This window comes from Sander lucioperca, chromosome 11, assembly GCF_008315115.2.
Source record: "Sander lucioperca isolate FBNREF2018 chromosome 11, SLUC_FBN_1.2, whole genome shotgun sequence".
Lineage (NCBI taxonomy): Eukaryota > Metazoa > Chordata > Actinopteri > Perciformes > Percidae > Sander > Sander lucioperca.
This window is the reverse complement of record NC_050183.1, coordinates 21,864,768-21,884,125: the sequence shown is the minus strand read 5'-3', so window position 1 is coordinate 21,884,125 and position 19,358 is coordinate 21,864,768. Positions and strand designations below refer to the sequence as shown.

General features: G+C 39.2%; 2 protein-coding genes across 29 annotated transcripts in view; one reads left to right on the top strand and one right to left on the bottom strand.

Annotated features, from left to right (window-relative positions):
- Positions 1-570: 570 nt before the first annotated feature.
- On the bottom strand, positions 571-11,103 carry atg4c (autophagy related 4C, cysteine peptidase). Of its 3 annotated transcripts, none has more exons than XM_031283961.2 (11): positions 10,883-11,103; positions 10,612-10,733; positions 9,746-9,829; positions 8,726-8,956; positions 6,846-7,185; positions 5,194-5,264; positions 4,385-4,587; positions 4,036-4,114; positions 3,179-3,255; positions 2,566-2,685; positions 571-2,086 (listed from the first exon to the last, which is right to left on the bottom strand). In XM_031283961.2, the coding sequence occupies exons 2-11, from the start codon at positions 10,685-10,687 to the stop codon at positions 1,919-1,921; spliced, it is 1,449 nt and encodes a 482-aa protein (XP_031139821.1). In that variant the 5' UTR covers positions 10,688-10,733; positions 10,883-11,103; the 3' UTR covers positions 571-1,918. The 3 variants fall into 3 exon arrangements, with proteins under 3 accessions (XP_031139821.1, XP_035863422.1, XP_031139822.1); XM_036007529.1 differs by having other exon boundaries at positions 10,612-10,681; positions 10,883-11,073; XM_031283962.2 differs by lacking the exons at positions 571-2,086; positions 2,566-2,685 and adding an exon at positions 2,704-3,034.
- An 886-nt stretch (positions 11,104-11,989) lies between these two features.
- The window catches only part of dock7 (dedicator of cytokinesis 7), a 52,244-nt gene continuing 44,875 nt past the window's right edge, over positions 11,990-19,358 (top strand). For 24 of the 26 annotated variants that reach the window (XM_031284020.2, XM_031284017.2, XM_031284015.2 and 21 more), the window contains exons 1-5: positions 11,990-12,140; positions 16,505-16,604; positions 17,810-17,985; positions 18,885-18,953; positions 19,089-19,218. In XM_031284020.2, the coding sequence (XP_031139880.1) occupies positions 12,103-12,140; positions 16,505-16,604; positions 17,810-17,985; positions 18,885-18,953; positions 19,089-19,218 (513 nt within the window). In that variant the 5' untranslated portion in view covers positions 11,990-12,102. The remainder of the gene's footprint in view (positions 12,141-16,504; positions 16,605-17,809; positions 17,986-18,884; positions 18,954-19,088; positions 19,219-19,358) is intronic. The other 2 variants (XM_031284011.2, XM_031284002.2) reach the window with 1 other exon arrangement.

Genomic DNA, 19,358 nt, shown 5'->3' with positions numbered 1-19,358 from the left:
GAACGAACACACAGATCAGACAGGGGATCTAAATGATGCCTTTATGTGTTTTGCCATTGCTTCTCCATGGTAGAGAAGAGAACAAATGAGGGATTCTTCTTCCTTTCTGTCCATCCATCCTCACCCTTGCCCTGGCTCCCTCACAGAAGGGACAGTTCCCGCCTTTAAAAAGCAAGGCTCATCATAATACAAGAATTTGTATTGTACAGGAAAACAGTTCGACATAGCTCAAACTAAGCGGGCAACACACAGATTATCCATGGTAACAGAGCTTTGCACACAAGGATATTTTCTTTTCCTCCATAGAGGAACACAATTGCCGCCAGTGTCACTGGGTCACATTTTTTCCGGTCCCTGGTTAATGGGCTGTAGAGATGGTTAGCACGTACGATTAGTTTTAATCTACTACGTTTGACCGGGGGGGTAAAGGGATTGAATACATTTCAACACACTACTGAGGTTTGTATGCAGCACTCAAATGAAGCAAAAAAAAAAAAAAAAAATCTATTTCTACCAGTCACTTCAAATTCTTTAAATGGACCCAAAAGAAGCAAACTGATTAGAAAACTCTAATATTTTGACTTTATTCAACTTTTTTGCCTGGCAGTGTTAAAAACATTTTATCATACATTTTGCAAGTTAATTTATGCAAACAGACATGCAGTGTGTTGTAATGCAGGAAAGCATTTGTCCAAGTTCAACAGTCTTGTGTTTTTGAAGTGATAAATCAAAGTGCATGATCAAGTTTTGTAACGTAACGTGTTCTGGCGTACTTCTCCACTTCTATTTTGTTGAGATGGTTCGAAATGATTAAATCGCACAGAGCATATACAAATAATATTGATTTGGAAGGTTTATATGTCTGATTTCTTTTGCTACTCCAAACAAATTCAACTTTACTGTATATTGCAATTCCCTGAATCTGACTTAGGAGTGTTTTTTATGTTTTTACTTCAGTGTGTGTTAGACGAATACAGAATACAGTAAATACTTTTACATCTAAAAAATTATATTGTAAAGGGTAATTCATAACAGACAGTGCTTGGTGAGATATAGCACATGGCAGTATCCCTTTGACAGACTCTGCTGTCACCACTGGTCACTTGCACTGTGATGCATAACTCAGTCAAAATTAATACCACTCAAAATACACTAAGGCAAGCAAATATCAATCATACAAGACGGTCATATTATTATTTAGACAAAGAAATTAGCTCTAGCGTGAATAGAACAAAATGTTGGCAGAACTACAAAGAAAGTCTCCTCTTGTTTGATGAAATGTTTTTGGCAGAGAAGTTTGGAAAAGTTACTTGGCTACATTGTCAAAAAAAGCCCTTGGACCATATTAATTAAGGCTTTTGTAATACTCTTCTTAGCCCAGTGCTAACCACACAGTCTAACTACCCTAGGTTAGGTAGTCTAACACCGATTTCAGTCATGGTTACTATGACACTGTTAGCCTTGTAAGCACATTGACGTGGGAGTGCTGAACTGGACCTTATGATCATTAAAAAAAAAAAATCCTACAACAAATCTCCCAAAATCTGACGTGTTGATATAGTCGCTAACAACAGCTTGTCTCAAGTCCATAAAATCACAAATAATGTTCCCGTGGATGTTCCCCTTCCCTAGACGAGTATAAACATTTTAGGTCATTACATTAGGCAGAGCACCAAAAGCTTCCTGACAAAATGTTCAGCAAGCTCAATTTTCCAGCTAACAAATACAAGACCAACCAGTTAATAACAGTTTTGGCAAATATTACTTAGCTACAAAGTTTCCAGGATTTATAAACTGAGTTACTGTAGTTGTATAGAGTTCCATAACCTTCAGCGTCAAACAGACTTAGACACTTAGGCTTTATTAAGCAGTTTGATTCAGAAGAAGTTTCCTGTCAGTAGTCTTTTAAACAGCGCTGTCAAAGCAGCACAAAGTCCCCGGCAGTGGTGACCGTCCTCCGCGGGTCACGAATGAAGGGCCATTCTCTCTTCTCCTGGGTCAGGCCTGCAGACAGGTCGTAATCTCTGCCATGACCTTGCACGATAGTGAACGCAGGGTATTTCTCCCTCGCTGACGGCTGCAGCACCTGGAACAACAGACCAGTGTTTCAGCATACTCTACACGTCATCAACAGTTTACGTTGAATTTCATCACTTCACTTAACCTAACCAGGGGTATCTTTTATCGCACCTAAATTGTTTTCTTTAAGAAATTACAGTATATTAATTTTAATATAATTTCCAAAGAGTCTTCTTAGTAGAAGTTTGATAGGTGTAAGGAGGGAACACTCTGGTTTACAACATCTACCCAACATATTGACTGGTTGGAGAGGCAGAGTAAGAAAGATTCATGGCTAAATGGTGCCACCTACTGGTCAACATTAATCACATTGACCACACATTTGCAAGGCACAAAACAGAATTAATATAGCATTACGACAACAATAATAATAATAATAATAATAATAATAATAATAATAATAATAATAATAATAACAATAATAATTGTGAAATGTTGGCAGTGGTGAGGTAAGGAGTCCTGTGTTAGGACAGTACTATTCCCTACCTTAGACAGCTCTTGACTGATTCTCTCATAGTCTTGAGCACTTCTAGAGTAGAAACCTATGGTGCAGCTTGGGTCCATCTTGCTGAAAGGCATCTTCTTTGGTGAGGGGCAATGATATGACTAGACAAAAAGAGACAGAATTACAAAAATATTCAGAAAATATTCATCAAGCTGAAGGGCCAGATAATGTGTAACAACTGTGGGGCATATATACACTCCATGGCAGCATCAACAGCGAATAAGATGTATTCTGCATCATTTGATGAATGAAATCCTATTTATCTGCTGTCACAGCATCTATAAATTTACAACTCTGGTGTGTTGTTACATTGTATACCACTGCATGCAAAAGCATAAAACAAAGCTGCTATACAGTTCTGTGTGCTGATTATGTATGGGTGAAATATTCAGGCTCACAGTACCTGATCTGGTATTTGCCGTATTTCTCTTAAGTGGCAGCTTCACACATCTGAGCAGCAAATAAATCAGCAGATAGGGACTCGGTAATTGGGCCGAGGGCTGCTTTAAGATTCATACCCTTAAGTACTAACAGAAACTATTAAATTCACATTACTGGGGCCCCAGTCAGCTCGTCTGTGTAATTTCACATTACCTGGAGAGGGAAATCGCTGGTGCTGACATCCACAAAAGACTGACAGTAATGAGGGTCCATGTAAATCAAGCTGTCATCTGCAAGGACAAAACAAAAGACAAGTTATTCAAAAACATCAGATTATTACAAAAAAAGCCGCGCTTCTCTCCAATTTCTATGCAGAGTAGCTCAAAGTCACCCGCTTGGCCTACTGTTAGGCTTGTGTGCGTCAAATATGCCTCCCAGAAGGTTGTTGCTTTTTAATATCCACCAGGGTGGATTAAATTCCGCATAATCAGATGCGTTTGTACAAGCACATTCTTTACACCCACAAAAAAGCGGTTGTCATTTAATTTTTGTGTGGGAGAATTACTTTTACAAACATGCAATTATATTCGACCATTTGCATTTGATAAATGCTGTGCTGAGCTGTGCCTTGGCAGGGAGAATGTATTGCTTGTCATTTAGACATCATCCACCACTGTATTTCAAATTGGTAAAATGTAAATGCGTAAATATTGACTGCCAAGATGTACAACTGAAGGTTCCTCCTGGCTCCTGAAGGTGATGAAGAGTGGCTCACTTTGGGGCCCGGATGAAATTTAATGCATGCCTCCTATGGAAATCAATTACAGCTCACAACTTGGGAGGTTTACTTGTGATAAATGGGTGAGGCTTTGATGGGTCAGAGAGAATAAAGTAAGCCCTGCTTCACTTGCTTCCATCTCCACTCCTCTCCGTTATCCTCACGCAAACAGGAATACATTAACTTACTTTGTCTCTCCACATGAGAAGGGTATATTATGCAAAATAATCTGCTATTCACACCAACCTCTCTCTGTGCGTCTTTCTCTGTTTTGCATCACTCTAACACTAACCTTGAAATCCTACAAAGTAGCAGGCCTGTTTGGGCTTCCCCCCGATGATGCCTATGCAGTACTCCAGACTCAGTATGCTCTAAACGCAGAGAGAGGGACAGAGAAATACAAAGTACATCGGACTGGGATCCTAAATACTTTCACTTTGTTCCTACATACTATATTTCAATGACAGTAAAACAGAGGATTTAAACTCATCAACCCCCACAGTAACCCTTTTTACAGTATAATTACTGGCATACTTTACCCTTGTGAGTGTATTTGTAAAACCAAGTGATTAAATACCAAAATATAAAATGATCTGACTGTAGAAGAGTGTTGCTATCCCTGATATACATGTATCTCTCACCTTGGCAAAGTTGAAATAGTCAGGGTTTGTCTTCTCCCCTCCCAGCCGCACAGGGATGAGGATGATGACAGCTCGGCTGTCAGACAGGGTGGAGGCAGATATTGGTTGGTCACTGTGTGGGGAAGGAGGGGCATCTGATCTCTCAGCAGAGGTCTGCCCTGCTCTTGGTGCCCTGTGGCTATCGACGACATCGGCACTGTACACTATGGAGGATCAATAACATAAAAGGTCATTTGTTTCCATGCCTGTCTGTTAATCTCTCAGCCATTCAGTCTGTTCAGCAGGCTCTCAGTCCTCTGTTTTAGTAGCCATTCCCTTTTTAAATATGAGGGTGGTGTATTTATGATTATGTTTTTGTCTATTGTCTGCAAAATTGTCCAAATATATGCATATTTGATGCATATGCCAGTAAGAGCTTGTTACAGGTGTCACTTCATCTTTTAAAATGAACAGAAAACACCTTATCTCTCTAGTTAAATTTACTCTCATTTTCTGTCTGTGACTCTCGAATATTAAACTCATAACACACCAAGACACTCGCTCTCAAACCGGCTATCTTCTGCTCTGGCTATTGAGAGAACAAACATGAATCAAGACCCAAGTTATTGGGGTTAAGAAGAGGTTGGAGTGGTACGTTATAGATTTGGAGTGGATGTATTTGTTGGGGAATAGACACAGTGAGTCTCCTGTCACCCTTCTAAGCAGCTCCATAGTCTCCCAGCAACAGAGAGATGGTGGAAAAAGAAGGGTCAGTTTGGGCATTGTGCCCAGTATCCTGTTTTTATCAAGAGCAGACTCATCTTTCATACCTGTGCAGTCCTGGGAGACATAAGCAGTTATACCCGCCAAGCCAGGGTCCATCGCCTCCTCGACAGCTTTCCTAAGAGAAAGACAGAGGAGAGAAAGCAATGTTTTATGTTAACATGCAGAGCTTACACTAAGTAAACATCAGTGGCATTTACTGTACATTACCATGAACAGTGATATTACCAGTTTAATAATGAATAAACTAGTGTCAGTCTGTTCAAAGATATTTTCACAACAGTATATTTGAATGAGTGAGATGCTGGACATTCGCTATGCTATACATATGCTAATTCATATGCATTATTTTATTTATCTGCAAACTGTTTATAAAACTTCAGTCATTTAATATATTGCACACATACAGTACGATGTTGTAAGCACAAATTAAAGCTTATTTCACATATGCACAGTTAAACAAATTATGACGATCCTGCTGGTTCTTAGTAATATCAGTAAATACAATTATTTTTTACACTTAAAGCAAGCCAAAAAATACTTCACTGCATTTTATTTTAATTTATTTAACCCACTGTTTTGCTACCATCTTCCTCTGCCCAAATATTCCGGTTGAAATAATGGGACATTAACATTAATTGTGCTGAATTAGTTGATCAACCGAAAATGAATTGTAAAAATTGTATTGCAGTGATTGATTTTTCAAGTAGTTTATCAAGTAAAAATAACAATCATTTGTTGGTTACAGCTTCTCAAACATAAATGTTTGCTTGCTTCATTTTATACCACTTAAAAACAAAACACTTTTACTATTGATACTTTTTTGATGATTACATTTTGTATACTAAATTATAAACTTAGCACAAAAAGTAAGGAAATTTGTATTTGGTAGATTATTTCTCTGTGGTAACAATGTTTTTTGGTAATAAATCTTATACAGTTGGAAAGCCTGTTTAGTTCCCTTTCAAATGGTGCCCCATGTGTAAGGAACATGCATTTGTGGGATGAGCAGCAGAGCGGAGTATGTGGGTTGCGCCCATGAAAAATTTGCCAAATCTTCTCTGCCAATGCCAAACAGCTTATTCTACCATTGACTCGTTTGGTGTTTGGTGGATTGGATGATTGAAGTTTGAAGAAACAAGCTACACCTATTGGCAATTGAACAATTTATTCATTTCAGAAACAGGAGCCTCAGTAGCATGTGGAAGAACCATACACAGCCACAACAGCCTGGCACCTCCTCCTCATGCTGGTCACCAGCCTCTGGTTACTCTGGCATGAACAGCACGCCTAAACTAATCCCACAAGTGTTCAATGGGATTGAGGTCAGGACTACTGCACCATTTGAAAGGGAACTAAACAGGCTTTCCAACCGTATAAGATTTATTGCCAAAAAGCATTGTTACCACAGAGAAATAATCTACCAAACACAAATTTCCTTACTTTTTGTGCTAAGTTTAGATTAAATTACAAACAATTATTAATCACAAGTATTAATCAATTAACAAAAAGAATTGTTGTCATTGTGCCTTAAACAGTAATAAATCATTAAGTGATCAAAGCCACAAGTGGGGGTGTGTGTGTGTGTGTGTGTGTGTGTGTGTGTGTGTGTGTGTGTGTGTGTGTGTGTGTGTGTGTGTCATGTTACATGCTATGTTTAGAATAACAGTTGCTCTTAAATGAAACTTTTTAGACTTACTTGAGGATGTGTGCCACTACAGCAGGCCCATACCAGTCCCCTGCCTGTTTCCCCATTGTCAGACCCATGCGGACCAGCCTGTGGAGGCCTAACTGAGCCGAGGGGCTGTCCCCAAACCAGGACACCAAAGTGCGGTGGTACATCTCTTTCAAATGTGCATCTGCCTCTTCTGCAGATCCCGGGGCCTGGGCTTGGTGCATGGGTGGTGATCCATCATCGGAGGGCCTGGGGGAACCTTGCAGAGAGGCCTCCAGAGAGGCCACAAGACGCTTGGCTGCAGTGGTAGTCCACGTCTCCGTGTCTAAAGGCTGGAGCGTCATCGCCTCCGACCAGGTCCAGTCTGTGGAGGAATGAATCATGAATTAAACATTTGCAAAATTAGAGACCAAAAACAAAGTTTTAAAGTCGTTAAAGGCCTAATAACTATATTAATTAAACCACTGATGGTAAATGGGAAGATCCATCACATCTATCATCATTTAACACATCAAAGTTCAATTTAGAGCATCACCACTAAGACCAAAAGGTCTTTCAGAACTTATGAAATGTAAGGTTTTTGCCTTAAACAGACAGAACCTTGTGCGCTTCAGTTACAGAATAGGTGTCAAGCTGTTCAATTATAAGTTTGAGTGTGCCATTATTTCACTTTAATGGTGCCTTAGCCTTACAAACAGGGTGGGAGCTGAAGGCGGAGAGAAAGGGAGTGGCCCACGCTATAAAATGGGCCAGAGTAGAGACTAAGGCATTAACAATATGACCTTGATCCAAAGTGGATCAAAGTGAAATTGATCAATAAATATTCTTAAGTGGCCATTAGTAATTTTATAGAGAAATATTTCATTAGTGACATATTTTAGATTTGACAGAAGAACAAGTTTTAAATATTGTTTTGTAAATGACTGCATTAAACTGGCAGTCATCTCATTATGTGGACCCTTAAAGTCGAGGACACTTCAGAGACAATAGATCTGACAAAGATATGAGGAATTCACTCATTTTAAATGGTTAGCATCAACCTAATGAAACTTTCACTTTTAGGTTGAGAATTAGGGAACTCTCTAAACTGGCTACAATTTTGGCTTCCTGCTTACTAAAAGAGATACTGAAATGAAATAAAAGAAACTTAACACAAGATACAGTAGCAGTGAATTCAAAAATGAGTGTATCTGACTTAATCAAATCTGTAGTCTTATTTACAGTTGCAATTTTCTTATAACTAGGACATCTATGTTACCCACATCTTCACCTACTGTAGTTTTCCTGCTGGTTAAATTGTCCAATTTCTATCTCTAACAGTGGCTGTTAAGTAGGAAGGTATATTTTCCTTTTTCACAACCAAAATGTCCCTGCTAGTCCAAATATTAAAATCAGAGACTTTCAAGCCACAAGCCCACTTCTCTAACCTTCCCAAACTTTTTGGCTTCTAAAACAAAGCAATGTCTGTGTGTGACCGCTCGTCAGTTTTTTTCAAATTCAAAACAACTTTATTATTAATCCCACTAGGTAGGGGCAATTAGTTAGTTTAATATGCCTAGAAGTCATGAGCAGTTTAACCAAAGCTATTTTCCCTTCTTAAATTGTTAAATAAATAATGGCCTGAAATGCTAAAACAATCTGGCATTTCACAAGAAATTTGACATTATTAAAAAGTAAAACCAGAAACTATTTTGTGTAGAAGAAATATTTTGTACTCTTACCTATCCCATTGATCATCTCGTCACCCCTCAGATTTATCTTTGAGGGGGTCCTGACCTCAAACTAAGAAGAATCAAACTCCACGCTTAGCATTTTTTGTCTACACTTTTTATACATCGTGTTAGATCCCAGCAGGAGTTTTTTTTTTACTGTAACTCAGGTGTGGTCACCATCATTCCACTCACCTCTGCCCAGGAAGTGCAGAATAAGTGCCTGAGCCAGCATCATCTGCCCAGCTCTCAGCATGCAGCCCCAGCCGCAGTCGGAGGTCAAGGTGGAGCTGGGCAGAGGAGGAAGCTCCGTCCTGTAGGTGAGCCACACTCGGGATGCAAAATCCATGCGGAAAGCCTCCGCGTTCCCCATGACGAAATCCTCATCAGAGGCTTCGAAGCAGGTTTCTGTAACGCTGTCGTCATCTGAGGCAAACAAATGACATGTGATCCACTTTTTTCCCCATCTTGTGTCCTGTGGAGATAATACATCTACCAGATCAAGTTAATCTAAATCTATTAAAATATGATTCATTTTAAGATTTACATCACTATTTCTGTTTGCAACATAATGTATAAGCTTGTGTCTCATGTCAAGTCAGTGCACAGTGGATTTTTTTTTATTTTCTGGGAAAGGGCTATGCACCAAAAAAAGTAATATTTTCCCACTCTTCTGACTTTGTGTGTTAATGTTGTTTTATGTCCTCCCCAGACCTTATACGGCTGTTACATTATTGATGGATATGTATGATGTATGTCAAGCCTTTGGTTATGAAGGCATGTGAATGTTAGTACAGGGAATGCAGTCAGTGTGTATTTTAATTGTAATTGTACACTACCGGTCAAAAGTTTGGGGTCACTTAGAAATTTCCATTCCACTCCATTATAGACAATACCAGCTGATCTGAGTGGGTGGCTGATCTTTAATGCAATAACTACATTGCCCATTATCAGCAACCATTCATCCAATGTTCCAAAGGCACATTCTGTTTACTAATCTGATATAATTTTAAAGGCTAACTGAGAAAACATTGGAAAACCCTTTTGCAATTATGTAAGCACATAATGTAATCTGAAAACTGCTGCCCTGATTAAAAAAGCAATGCAACTGATCTCAGCTGGTATTCTGTCTGTAATAGAGTGGAATGGAAATTTCTAAGTGACCCCAAACTTTTGACCGGCAGTGTATGTTTGTGCATATCGTGTGCACCATACCTTCAGCCTTAAAATGGTAACATTTTCCAAGGAGAAACACTGGGGAATTTCTACTGAATGAGGTCTTTGATTTGAGAGCCCAACCTAAGATACACAATAAAAAGACAACATTTCATGGTTCAGTTCAAGGTTAAAAAACAAAACTCTAAGACGTCCTTTTTACTCAGGTGGCTGGCGCACCTTCTCTACAACACCCATCATTAAGTGTTCTGGGTCGGTCCCAAGATTCCTGCCTATTACAGTATTCGTTTTTTTTCCTTCAGACCCTGTTACATAAAAGGCAGTGAATAACCATTGTGTTTTGTAAGTAAACAGAAACTTTAGTCTTAGTGAGCTGAAAGACAACATGTCACACACACCAGAGTGAACTGTATGACAAATAACTATTTTAAGGGCTGACTCAACAGCAGTAGGTTCTTGTCTCACTGGATTCTGATGCTTGTTTTTATTTGTGCAGTCTCAGACATACATCTTAAATTTACTTTGACTTGTATGTATGTTTTTCATTGTTGCTTTTTATGTATATGTACTGTATATACCTACACCTGCTTGTATGTACCTAAGTTATATCTTTATTTTGTATCTCTCTTTGTTCAGCTTTGCTGTCCTTGTTTTTAGGACTTTATGTCTATTTCTATGTGTGTAATTGAGAGGAACAAAAAGTCAATGTCCTTGTATATAAAGCTGATTCTGATTTCACTACAAATTCCAATTCAGGTAACCTATTTCAAGTCAAGAAAATAAGATTGTTGTAGACTAACGTTATATGGACAGGTCGAAACAGCACAGCAGTGATGCACAAAAGCATTGGAAACAAAGTGGACACAGAGGACTAAGCTTGTACTGGCCTCAAGCAAATTACTTACTGTACTTCACATTGTGCCACACAGACAAGAACTTTGTCTTCAATGTTTCCACCTCGTCGCTCCCTTTATTCTCCATTTGGACCAGCAAGGAATGTAACCCATTCCCACACAGCACACACACCCTGGTGCACAGTGCACACAAACACGCGCACACAAACACACACACACACACGTACACACATATAAGAGAGTGGGGAGAGTTTACTGTATCACTTCACAATGTAACGTTAAAATTGCATGACAACACAGCTTGCAGTAACAAAATAGTTACCTTCGAGCTTCTTCTTCGATCCAGCTTTTCCTCCCTTCCCGGACGCTTTGTAGCTACGTACAAACTTCACAACGTGGTATATTGTTGTAATACCGATAATTTAACACGGTGTACGGCCCATGGCTTAACGTTAATTGCATTGCCCTGCGGTCTCCAATATTTACACTTTAAGGAAGTAGAAGAGTCAAGTCACGTGATCTCGCGGTATTTCCACGGGTACCGAGGAAGTGCTCGATTTATAATTCAAGATTACCCGAGCGGGCGGCGTTTAAATCGTTTGCCGACGATTGTAGTGTCTAGATTAATACTCCGCTTGTTTGGGTTATTCATTGTGACAAAACATCTGTTCTTTGTTGTATAAAGGCAGGGCGAGGTAGATCCTAAATCGGATAAAAAGCCAGAGGCGCATCTATATTTTTTTGTTGAAATCTACAGAAGTTTATTCACCAGAGGCGCATCTATGCTATGACATCCAAACCATAAATAACGTCACCTCTCATTAATTTCTCCCGTTACATTGATGGTATGACAATGCTGTACTGATATAAAAATATATTTTTCTTAATTCACCCGTGACTGACCATTTACTATAGGAATTTTAACAAGGTGATTGAACTGTAAGTCAAAGCTGCAATTCATATATGTTTGCTTCTTGTAGTTTTTATATATATTTTTAAATATGGAATCTATACTATGAGTCTCTGTGTGAATTGTGTTGGATGTGAGTTTCTGTGTGTTTGTCTGTACTTTATTTTTTGTACACATACAAATTTAAATAAAAGCCTACACATATAGTTGGATTCGTCAAAGTAATCACAGGATGAGGGAATTCTGATGTATATTATTTTATTGCAGAATCCAAAAGATGGTACAATTGCAAAGTGGTTACACCTGCAGGGAAATTAAGTAAATTTAAAAACCATTTGACAATGCATGGAAAAAAATGTCTACGATGACCAGATTTCAAGGACAACTAATCATACAATACGAATATAATTATATGACATAAGGGTGAATTTTGACATGTAAAAAGAGCTGTCTAGCTGTTGGAGTTGAGCTGTGTGCAGGGGCTTTTCTTTGGGTGTGTTCTGTTGCACACCATTACAGCCATTACGGTAATGATCCCATTCTCCTGTTTCCCGTTTTCCCTGTGGCCGTAGTGTGTGGAAAGCGGAGTCTGCCTGCTGCCTCCCTGTGAATTTTGAAGCACATCAGCGGCCATGGCTGAACGCCGCGCCTTCGCCCAAAAAATCAGCAGGTAAACGACTTGAGACATGGTAACGAGCTCGGTAAAGGCACACATTTGTCGCCTTTATGTCGGTCGCCCTCAGACCACCGCTATGGGAACCCTGTGAAGGAGGCCCAGCCATCAGCACAGCCGTGTTGCTCCGCATAGATATCTATGGCTGCTCCGAGCTAACCGCTTCTTAGCCAGATTGATGCTCAGACCCACCCAGACAGACAGCGACTCCGCTAGCTGCTAGTCTCCCCCCCCCCCTTAATGCTAACAAAGAAGCGAGATGTAATATCACTGTAATAAATGTATCTTGGCAAAACAGCGCTAAGGTTTTCAGTAATTATCCGCACCGAAGGGGACTTGCTGTAAATGGAAAACCGTTAATTTTTCGACAGCTAACGTTAGCTATCTTGCTGTTACAGTAGCTAACGATAGTGAGCTAGGTAGAGATGAGACTGAACTTTGTTGAGCTATGTTTTAAGTAAGAACCCATTGACAAGAGAGAGAGCAAATAATTGTATTATACAGTAAGACTGGAAAAACGCCTCCCCGAACAGCTATAATATAGTGATGTTTTAATCTCTTCCACGCCCCTCAGACTTATCAAAGTAATCTCTTTAACAAAGGGCTTTGTGCAAGCTGTCAAATACCATCGTCCCAGGCGATAGATAGTTAGATCTGGTAGAGATGGACTGGTGTCTCCCACAACTATCAACATAAACATGATTTAATCACTTTGCATTTTAAGTCAGTGCTAATTACTTAATTTACAGATAAACATATTTGTCTGCTTCTAGGTTCAGTTTTCATACGTCTTTACTGGATGAAATTAGATGTTACACTCTTCACAAATATGGCCTCAAAATTCACCATAGAGATAAGCCAACAACTTGAAAATGATCATTACCTTCACAAAGGTGGTTGGCTGTTGTATCAGATTGCATTGCACAAGTCTTTGTGATATTTTATCCGCTGTATGAATTTGTGGAGTTGGCATCTCAATGAAACTTCCCTAAATGAATAAAGGTTAAAATGTTGTTTGCCGTTTTCAGACTCTTAGAGAAGTGAACTTTATTAACCTTGCTTATGTTATTCACTTAGTAGTGGAAAAAAAGTTCTTCTGTTGTACATTTTTAAGGGTGCTGCCTTTTAGAAATGTAAGTGAGTTAGCTTGTCACATGTTGAGGCAAATTAAGTGACTGAAATTGACAGTGACTTTGCCCAGAAGTTTATCACAAATCACATGTCTCAGTTGAATGGTTTGCTTATATTTTGATCTTCAATTGCTGCCCACCAGTTCATATTTTGTTCTGGGAGTTATTGTTGTTACCGTCTTGAAGAGATAGCCACAAAGACTGTTTGTTTAATCAAGTTATGCCTCTGTGCATTGACCAGTGCTAAGTAAGGGTCTGGGAGAGGCATTGGGGAGGACTGTGGAATGTGTTTGTCGGTTCAGTGCTTTTGCCTTTCTCCAGTGGTGACAGCGCTGCACTGCAGAGCCCACTGGAGCTCTACTACAGTCAGTACATTATCGTGTTTATCTTAAGCCGATAACTTGGACCAGGCAGCTGTCATTGTACCCTCCTGCTTAAGATGATGAGCTTAAACCTCCTCTATTTTGCAACCTTGTATTTTTTTATGATGGTATAGGGATGAACTCAGCACTAAAGTGGCTTTAGGGACGTTTGCGGTTTTGCGCCCTCGCCGACTGAATCCCACCTAATCCTTGCTCATCATTACTGTAATCATAAAGTAACCTTCAAACTAGGGTTGCACGATATTGACAAAATGTGATAATGCGATATTCATTATGAATATTGCGATATCGATATTCATTTTGATATTTCTTTAACATATGTAAAATTACAAAAGTTATGGGAAAACACATCAAAATAGATTCATAACAAATAAAACAAGTTTTCTTACAACACAAGGTTTATTTCAACAGACAGTCATATTGGACTGGTACAACATGAATAAATAAATAACGACCATGTCTACAGGATATTTTTTACTGGTTGTACAGTTTAAAAACAATAAATAAAGAGCATGTCTACAGAACAGGACATATTAGAAACAATAAAAGTAAATATTAAAAAAATGGCATACTTATCGCGACACTTTCGATATAATATTGCGCAGCGTGATATCACGATAACGATATCCAGTCGATATATCATGCACCCCTACTTCAAACTAGTTATTGTGATCTTGCTTTAAGCATGAAGAGCGAAGATAGACAAGAAAAAGGGACAGATTGTTGGTTATAAAAGTGTAATGGTCGGTTAATTGTTGGAGCCATACAGCCTCTGTGTTACCTGTGTGACATCACCTTGAGTCTTTAGTGTCTAGCCTTTATCATTGGTTCTAATTTGTTATTTGTTTGTATCACTTTGTGCTACTTGCTGCGTTGTTGTTTTGTTCAAGGCAAAGGTCTGAGTGGTTTTGGTGGTTGCTGTGATTTAAAGGACCTGTGTATGTGTGTGGCAACAGCAGCGTTTGAACACCAGGAGCTTTGTGCTGACCACTGGGGTCCAGAGATTTTTATTAGTTTTTTTTCCTCTCTGGGTTTAATATATGATGCTGTCCGAGGCGACACAGTAAGACTACGAGACACAAAAATAAAATCCTAAAAGGACAAGAAGTGCTCAATGTTAGTAAGCCCCGTATATGACAGCATTTACGTGGAAATTCGCAAAATCCAGCAGTGTGGAGTGCTTTTAATATTTGAATTTATTTTAGTTGAATAGCAGGACTTCTCGCCAAACACCAAGTGTCACTTAGCATTGAAATCACAAAATATCTTGCAAAACAATATTACTGCATACTATTAGCCGATGAGTTATTTTATTTTATTTTTTTTATGGATTTCATTTTCACAGCTAAAAGATCAAATGTCACTTATGCTTGGGGCTAAAGGTATTTTGTTAAACTATGAGGTTAAATTGGCTTTGAAGTCAGTTGGTTTGTAGTGTCTGTTTGTTACCAGCCATAGAGGTGGGACAAATACCACAACTGATATTTTAGTGTATCTTGTAGAGATGGTCTGATACAATTTTTTTGCTTCACGATACCAATTCTGATACCCTGAACTTGCGTACCGATCCGATACCAGTGTGTCATATATTTTATTATGTTTTAACAACTGTGTACTACTATCCCTGTATGGATGTGATATTATTTCTATCTTTGTTGTCGGTCTGGCTCAGGTTAAACTCTTTGTGAAACATGAACAAACGCAAACAATGAATGCCACAGAACCTTCATTTATTATGCAGTTTGACAGTCAGTTATAACGGAAAAAGAACATAAATGAACTACTTTAACGTAGATTTTCTTTAGGGCTTTATTATGTGGTATCGGATTGGTGCATAAACTCAAGTACTTCCCAATAGCGATACCAGCGTTTTAGGCAGTATCTGAGCCGATACCGATACTGGTATCGGTATCGGAACAACTCTAGTGTCTTGTGACGCTGTTGATACAGTGGCACCAATATTGCGATTTAGTTCTCTTTTGATACTTGCACAGGTGTGTTTCTTTTACTGCACACATTTGAAATCCGAACTTCTTTAAATCAGTATTTTCTTTTTCAATATTTTGTTCATGTTGCTTAATTTAGCCATTCTAAGGAGATATTTCCCTCTCCAGTTAAACAGGTATTAGGATGTGTCTAGTCTCGCTTTGCCAGACCTTCCTTTACGGCGCTGTAGAGGAGGGTCTGGCTAGTCCACACAGCATTCCTGGATAGGAGAAAAACGTGCCGTAGTTTATTGGCATTTCTTTAAACCAATCACACGGGCAGAGCCACGGTGCCGCTGCAAAACAGCCTTGGGAAAGAACTTGTTTTGGTGGAACATGTGTATGTTCAAAAGTTGTTTTAGTCGTGCAACAGAAAACTCAGATTGGACAGATAGTCAGGCTAGCTGTCTGGATTTACCCTGCAGAGATTTGAGGAGCAGTCAACCATAGTCCTCATAAATCGACTGGAGTTTAAAATTCCAACCCAAAGAAAGCGGAAGGTAACGGACATCCGGCCAAAAAGAGTGAAATCCGCCGGAATTTCCGGCGGCAACGGAGCAATCCCAGAAGTAGAACGTCGTGGATATAGACTAGGATGTGTCATACCAGATTGCCTTGCAGTATTGATCATAATGTATCATAGCTGAATGTCTTTCAGTATTGTGTATTGTAGAATCACCTGTATTCTTATCCCGTTATTGTTATGGACAAAATATTGTTTAAGTATTGTCTTGTTACTTTTCCTGTGATTCCCAGCCCTAACTACAAATAAGCAGACAATCACTATTGTGTAAATCATTACACTGACTTTTAAGATTCACTATCTCTCTTCCTCCCTCCCCCTATCTCTCCTCTGTTTGCAGGACTGTGGCAGCGGAGGTTAGGAAGCAGATAGCTGGCCAGTATGTGGGCTCCCCACAACTCTTCAAAAACCTCAACGTTGGGACTGCCACAACCAACACAGTGAGTAGGCTCAAAGACGTTCTGAAGGCCAGAGCCTAATATTGACATCCTGTCTTGGAACATCATACGAGTGTGGCAACTGCTGCTACTTCATTGTCTAATAACGTCCGCCTAAATTACAATGACAGTGTCTGAGCTCTCAAACCATTTGAGATACTGTTGATTTTTCACATTTGCCTGAATATAATTCTGATGTCTGCTATGTTGGGAAAACAAACACACACACTGACGAACTGTCTGCTCACATGCCATTGTGTGTTATGTGTGCAATATTTTAACAGTATACCTGCTGACAAGTGTACCACAATATTACATCCTAAGACAAGGATGTCATTTTCTGGTGATTTGATTGGCTACACAGCTGTTGTTTGTGTCTTGCTAAATACCACGAGGGATGACCATTAATTGACCTATTCACCACAGCCAGTCCCTGCTGCAGTGTTTGTAGGATTACAAATGTATGAGGCCAGACAGTATGTTTGTTAAAGGGGTAGTGCCAATTGACCCTCAGCAGCCCTGAGCCAACAACAGCAACACCAGCAAATACTCCCCCTCTCCTCCTTAATTAGGCTACAGTTGGCTTTTAATTAAAACTGTGAAGTTATTTGTGTTTAAATTCCTCGAGAGGCAAATACACACACACACACACACACACACACACATACACACACACACACACACACACACACACACACACACACACACACACACACACACACACACATTCACACTTAAACTGAATCCATTGAAACAAAGATTCCCCGTGGGTGGGTACGTCATTTTAGAAGGAGCGTAAGACCCATGAAACCACTGGTCTAAGCTTGAAGTAGCACACCTTTTAATCTGGTTACGTGAATCAGGTTGAGTGCATTTTAAAGCATTTGCCCAAATCACACATGCATCTTTCCTAGAAGTAAATTTTCCTTTTTAAAAATAAAGATGATCCATAAGCTAGAACTACTCTCTCAACAGAAATAACCTTCCATCCATATTTTGGACCTGTTGGCGCTGTACGTGATGCCGATTAATAGATTAATAGAATGAATCCCCTAAAGCCTCAAACTAGAGACTTTAAGACTTTACCAAGACATTTATGAACTTTTAAAAACAAGAGCTGCAGACAGGAGAACTGAATAGCTGATGATGTCTTCACAGCTAATTAACTTTCCCCATCCCTTTGATCTCTCCCTCCCATCGCCCACCAGGCTCCCCTCACAGAGGCGGTGGAGCCGGTGGATTTTGAGGAGTACCTCATCACTCACCCTCCCATCGTTGAGTCGGGTCCCCTGAGAGATCTGATTGAGTTCCCCCCAGATGATATTGAAGTCATCCACACACCCAGGGAGTGTCGCACAGTGGCGCAAGCCGTCCCCGAGGAAGGGTAAGGGTGCTGGTGGTTAAAATACTGAAGGTGATAGAAGCAGGTGTAGAGTTGGTACAGTGTCACACCACATTTTCTGAAACACCTTTTTCTCTCATATACTCATTTTGGGTATTGTATAGGACCTAGAGATTTTTTTTTTTGGAATAGATCTATTCATATATTCAATCTTCAAATTCTATTATCAAACCATTACATTTATATATTTTGTAGTTAGATGATTTAGTTACTTAAATCTATGAAAAACGAAATAAATGAAATAAAAGACGAATTATAAATAAAATGAATACTTGAATCTGAATTTTGAACCTGAACATTTAATTTTCATATTAGTTTCTGAGCAGTGTTTTTCTAAATTTAGAAATTTAGAGTGTGATAATTGTTCTTTTTGCGTTTTCAAAATGTTATCACTTGCCATGCCACCCTCTTTAAATTGTGTGCCACGTGGCCATGAGGTTGTGTTAACTCTATCATTTCGGCTTTCCTTGCTGCTTTGTGTTAGAAGCTGCACACAGGAAGTTTCATATATTATTTAACTAATCATACCAATCAATATATCTAAAGAAAATAAAGAATGGTGTTTTTGTGTATGTTTCTATTAGAATTAATTTTTTAAAAATGTTATTCCTTTTGGACTTTTGCTAGGAAAAGTTTGCAAAGTGCTTAGTCTCTACACTGCACCACATGTTTAAAGATTTCAGACCTGTGGGCTTGATGTCATTACTGTAGCTCTGGCTCTTGGAAGGAGTGGCACAAACATTGCAAGTTTACTTCACTCAAAGATTAAATGACATCAGCCTAGCAGACTGTCATCTTTACTCGCTTAGACTAATGCATTTGAGATCTGACTCTTGCTATTAAAATATAGAAATAAAGCTTGTTTGATTGTCTGGCTGCAGGGACACTGATGCTCATGTCAAAGACAGTGTCAGATCCTACACAGAAGACTGGGCCATTGTCAACAGAAAGTAAGACTCCACTGTGTGGAATTATTCATGTCGTCATTTTTTTCATTCATTCATTCTTGTTAACTGACATATCTGTGAAATATTATGACTATGTTGAGCATTAATATTTAAGTAAATGACTGGTTTCACCCTTAGATACCACAAGCTTGGTACAGGCTTTAACCCGAACACTCTGGACAAGCAGAAGGAGCGTCAGAAAGGCCTGCCCAAACAAGTGTTTGAGGCTGATGAGATGCCAGACAGCAGCAGCTACCAGGATGACCAGGTACACAATCGTTCATTGGTAAAGAAGAATTTTTGATCTCCTCTTAAAACAATTTCAGATTGGTAATATAAACTTATTTGGATGACCATACATATTTTGATACAACAGTACCAAAATTCTGTGCCTGTGAGACTACTTTT

Excerpts from the sequence above, each read along its gene's own strand:
- atg4c (XM_031283961.2), bottom strand. The coding sequence starts at position 10,687 with ATGGAGAATAAAGGGAGCGACGAGGTGGAAACATTGAAGACAAAGTTC. Across the intron at positions 4,588-5,193 it reads TGTCTCCCAGGACTGCACAG|TGTACAGTGCCGATGTCGTC; the intron begins GTATGAAAGATG and ends GATCCTCCATAG. Across the intron at positions 2,686-3,178 it reads CCAGCGATTTCCCTCTCCAG|TCATATCATTGCCCCTCACC; the intron begins GTAATGTGAAAT and ends CTTTTTGTCTAG.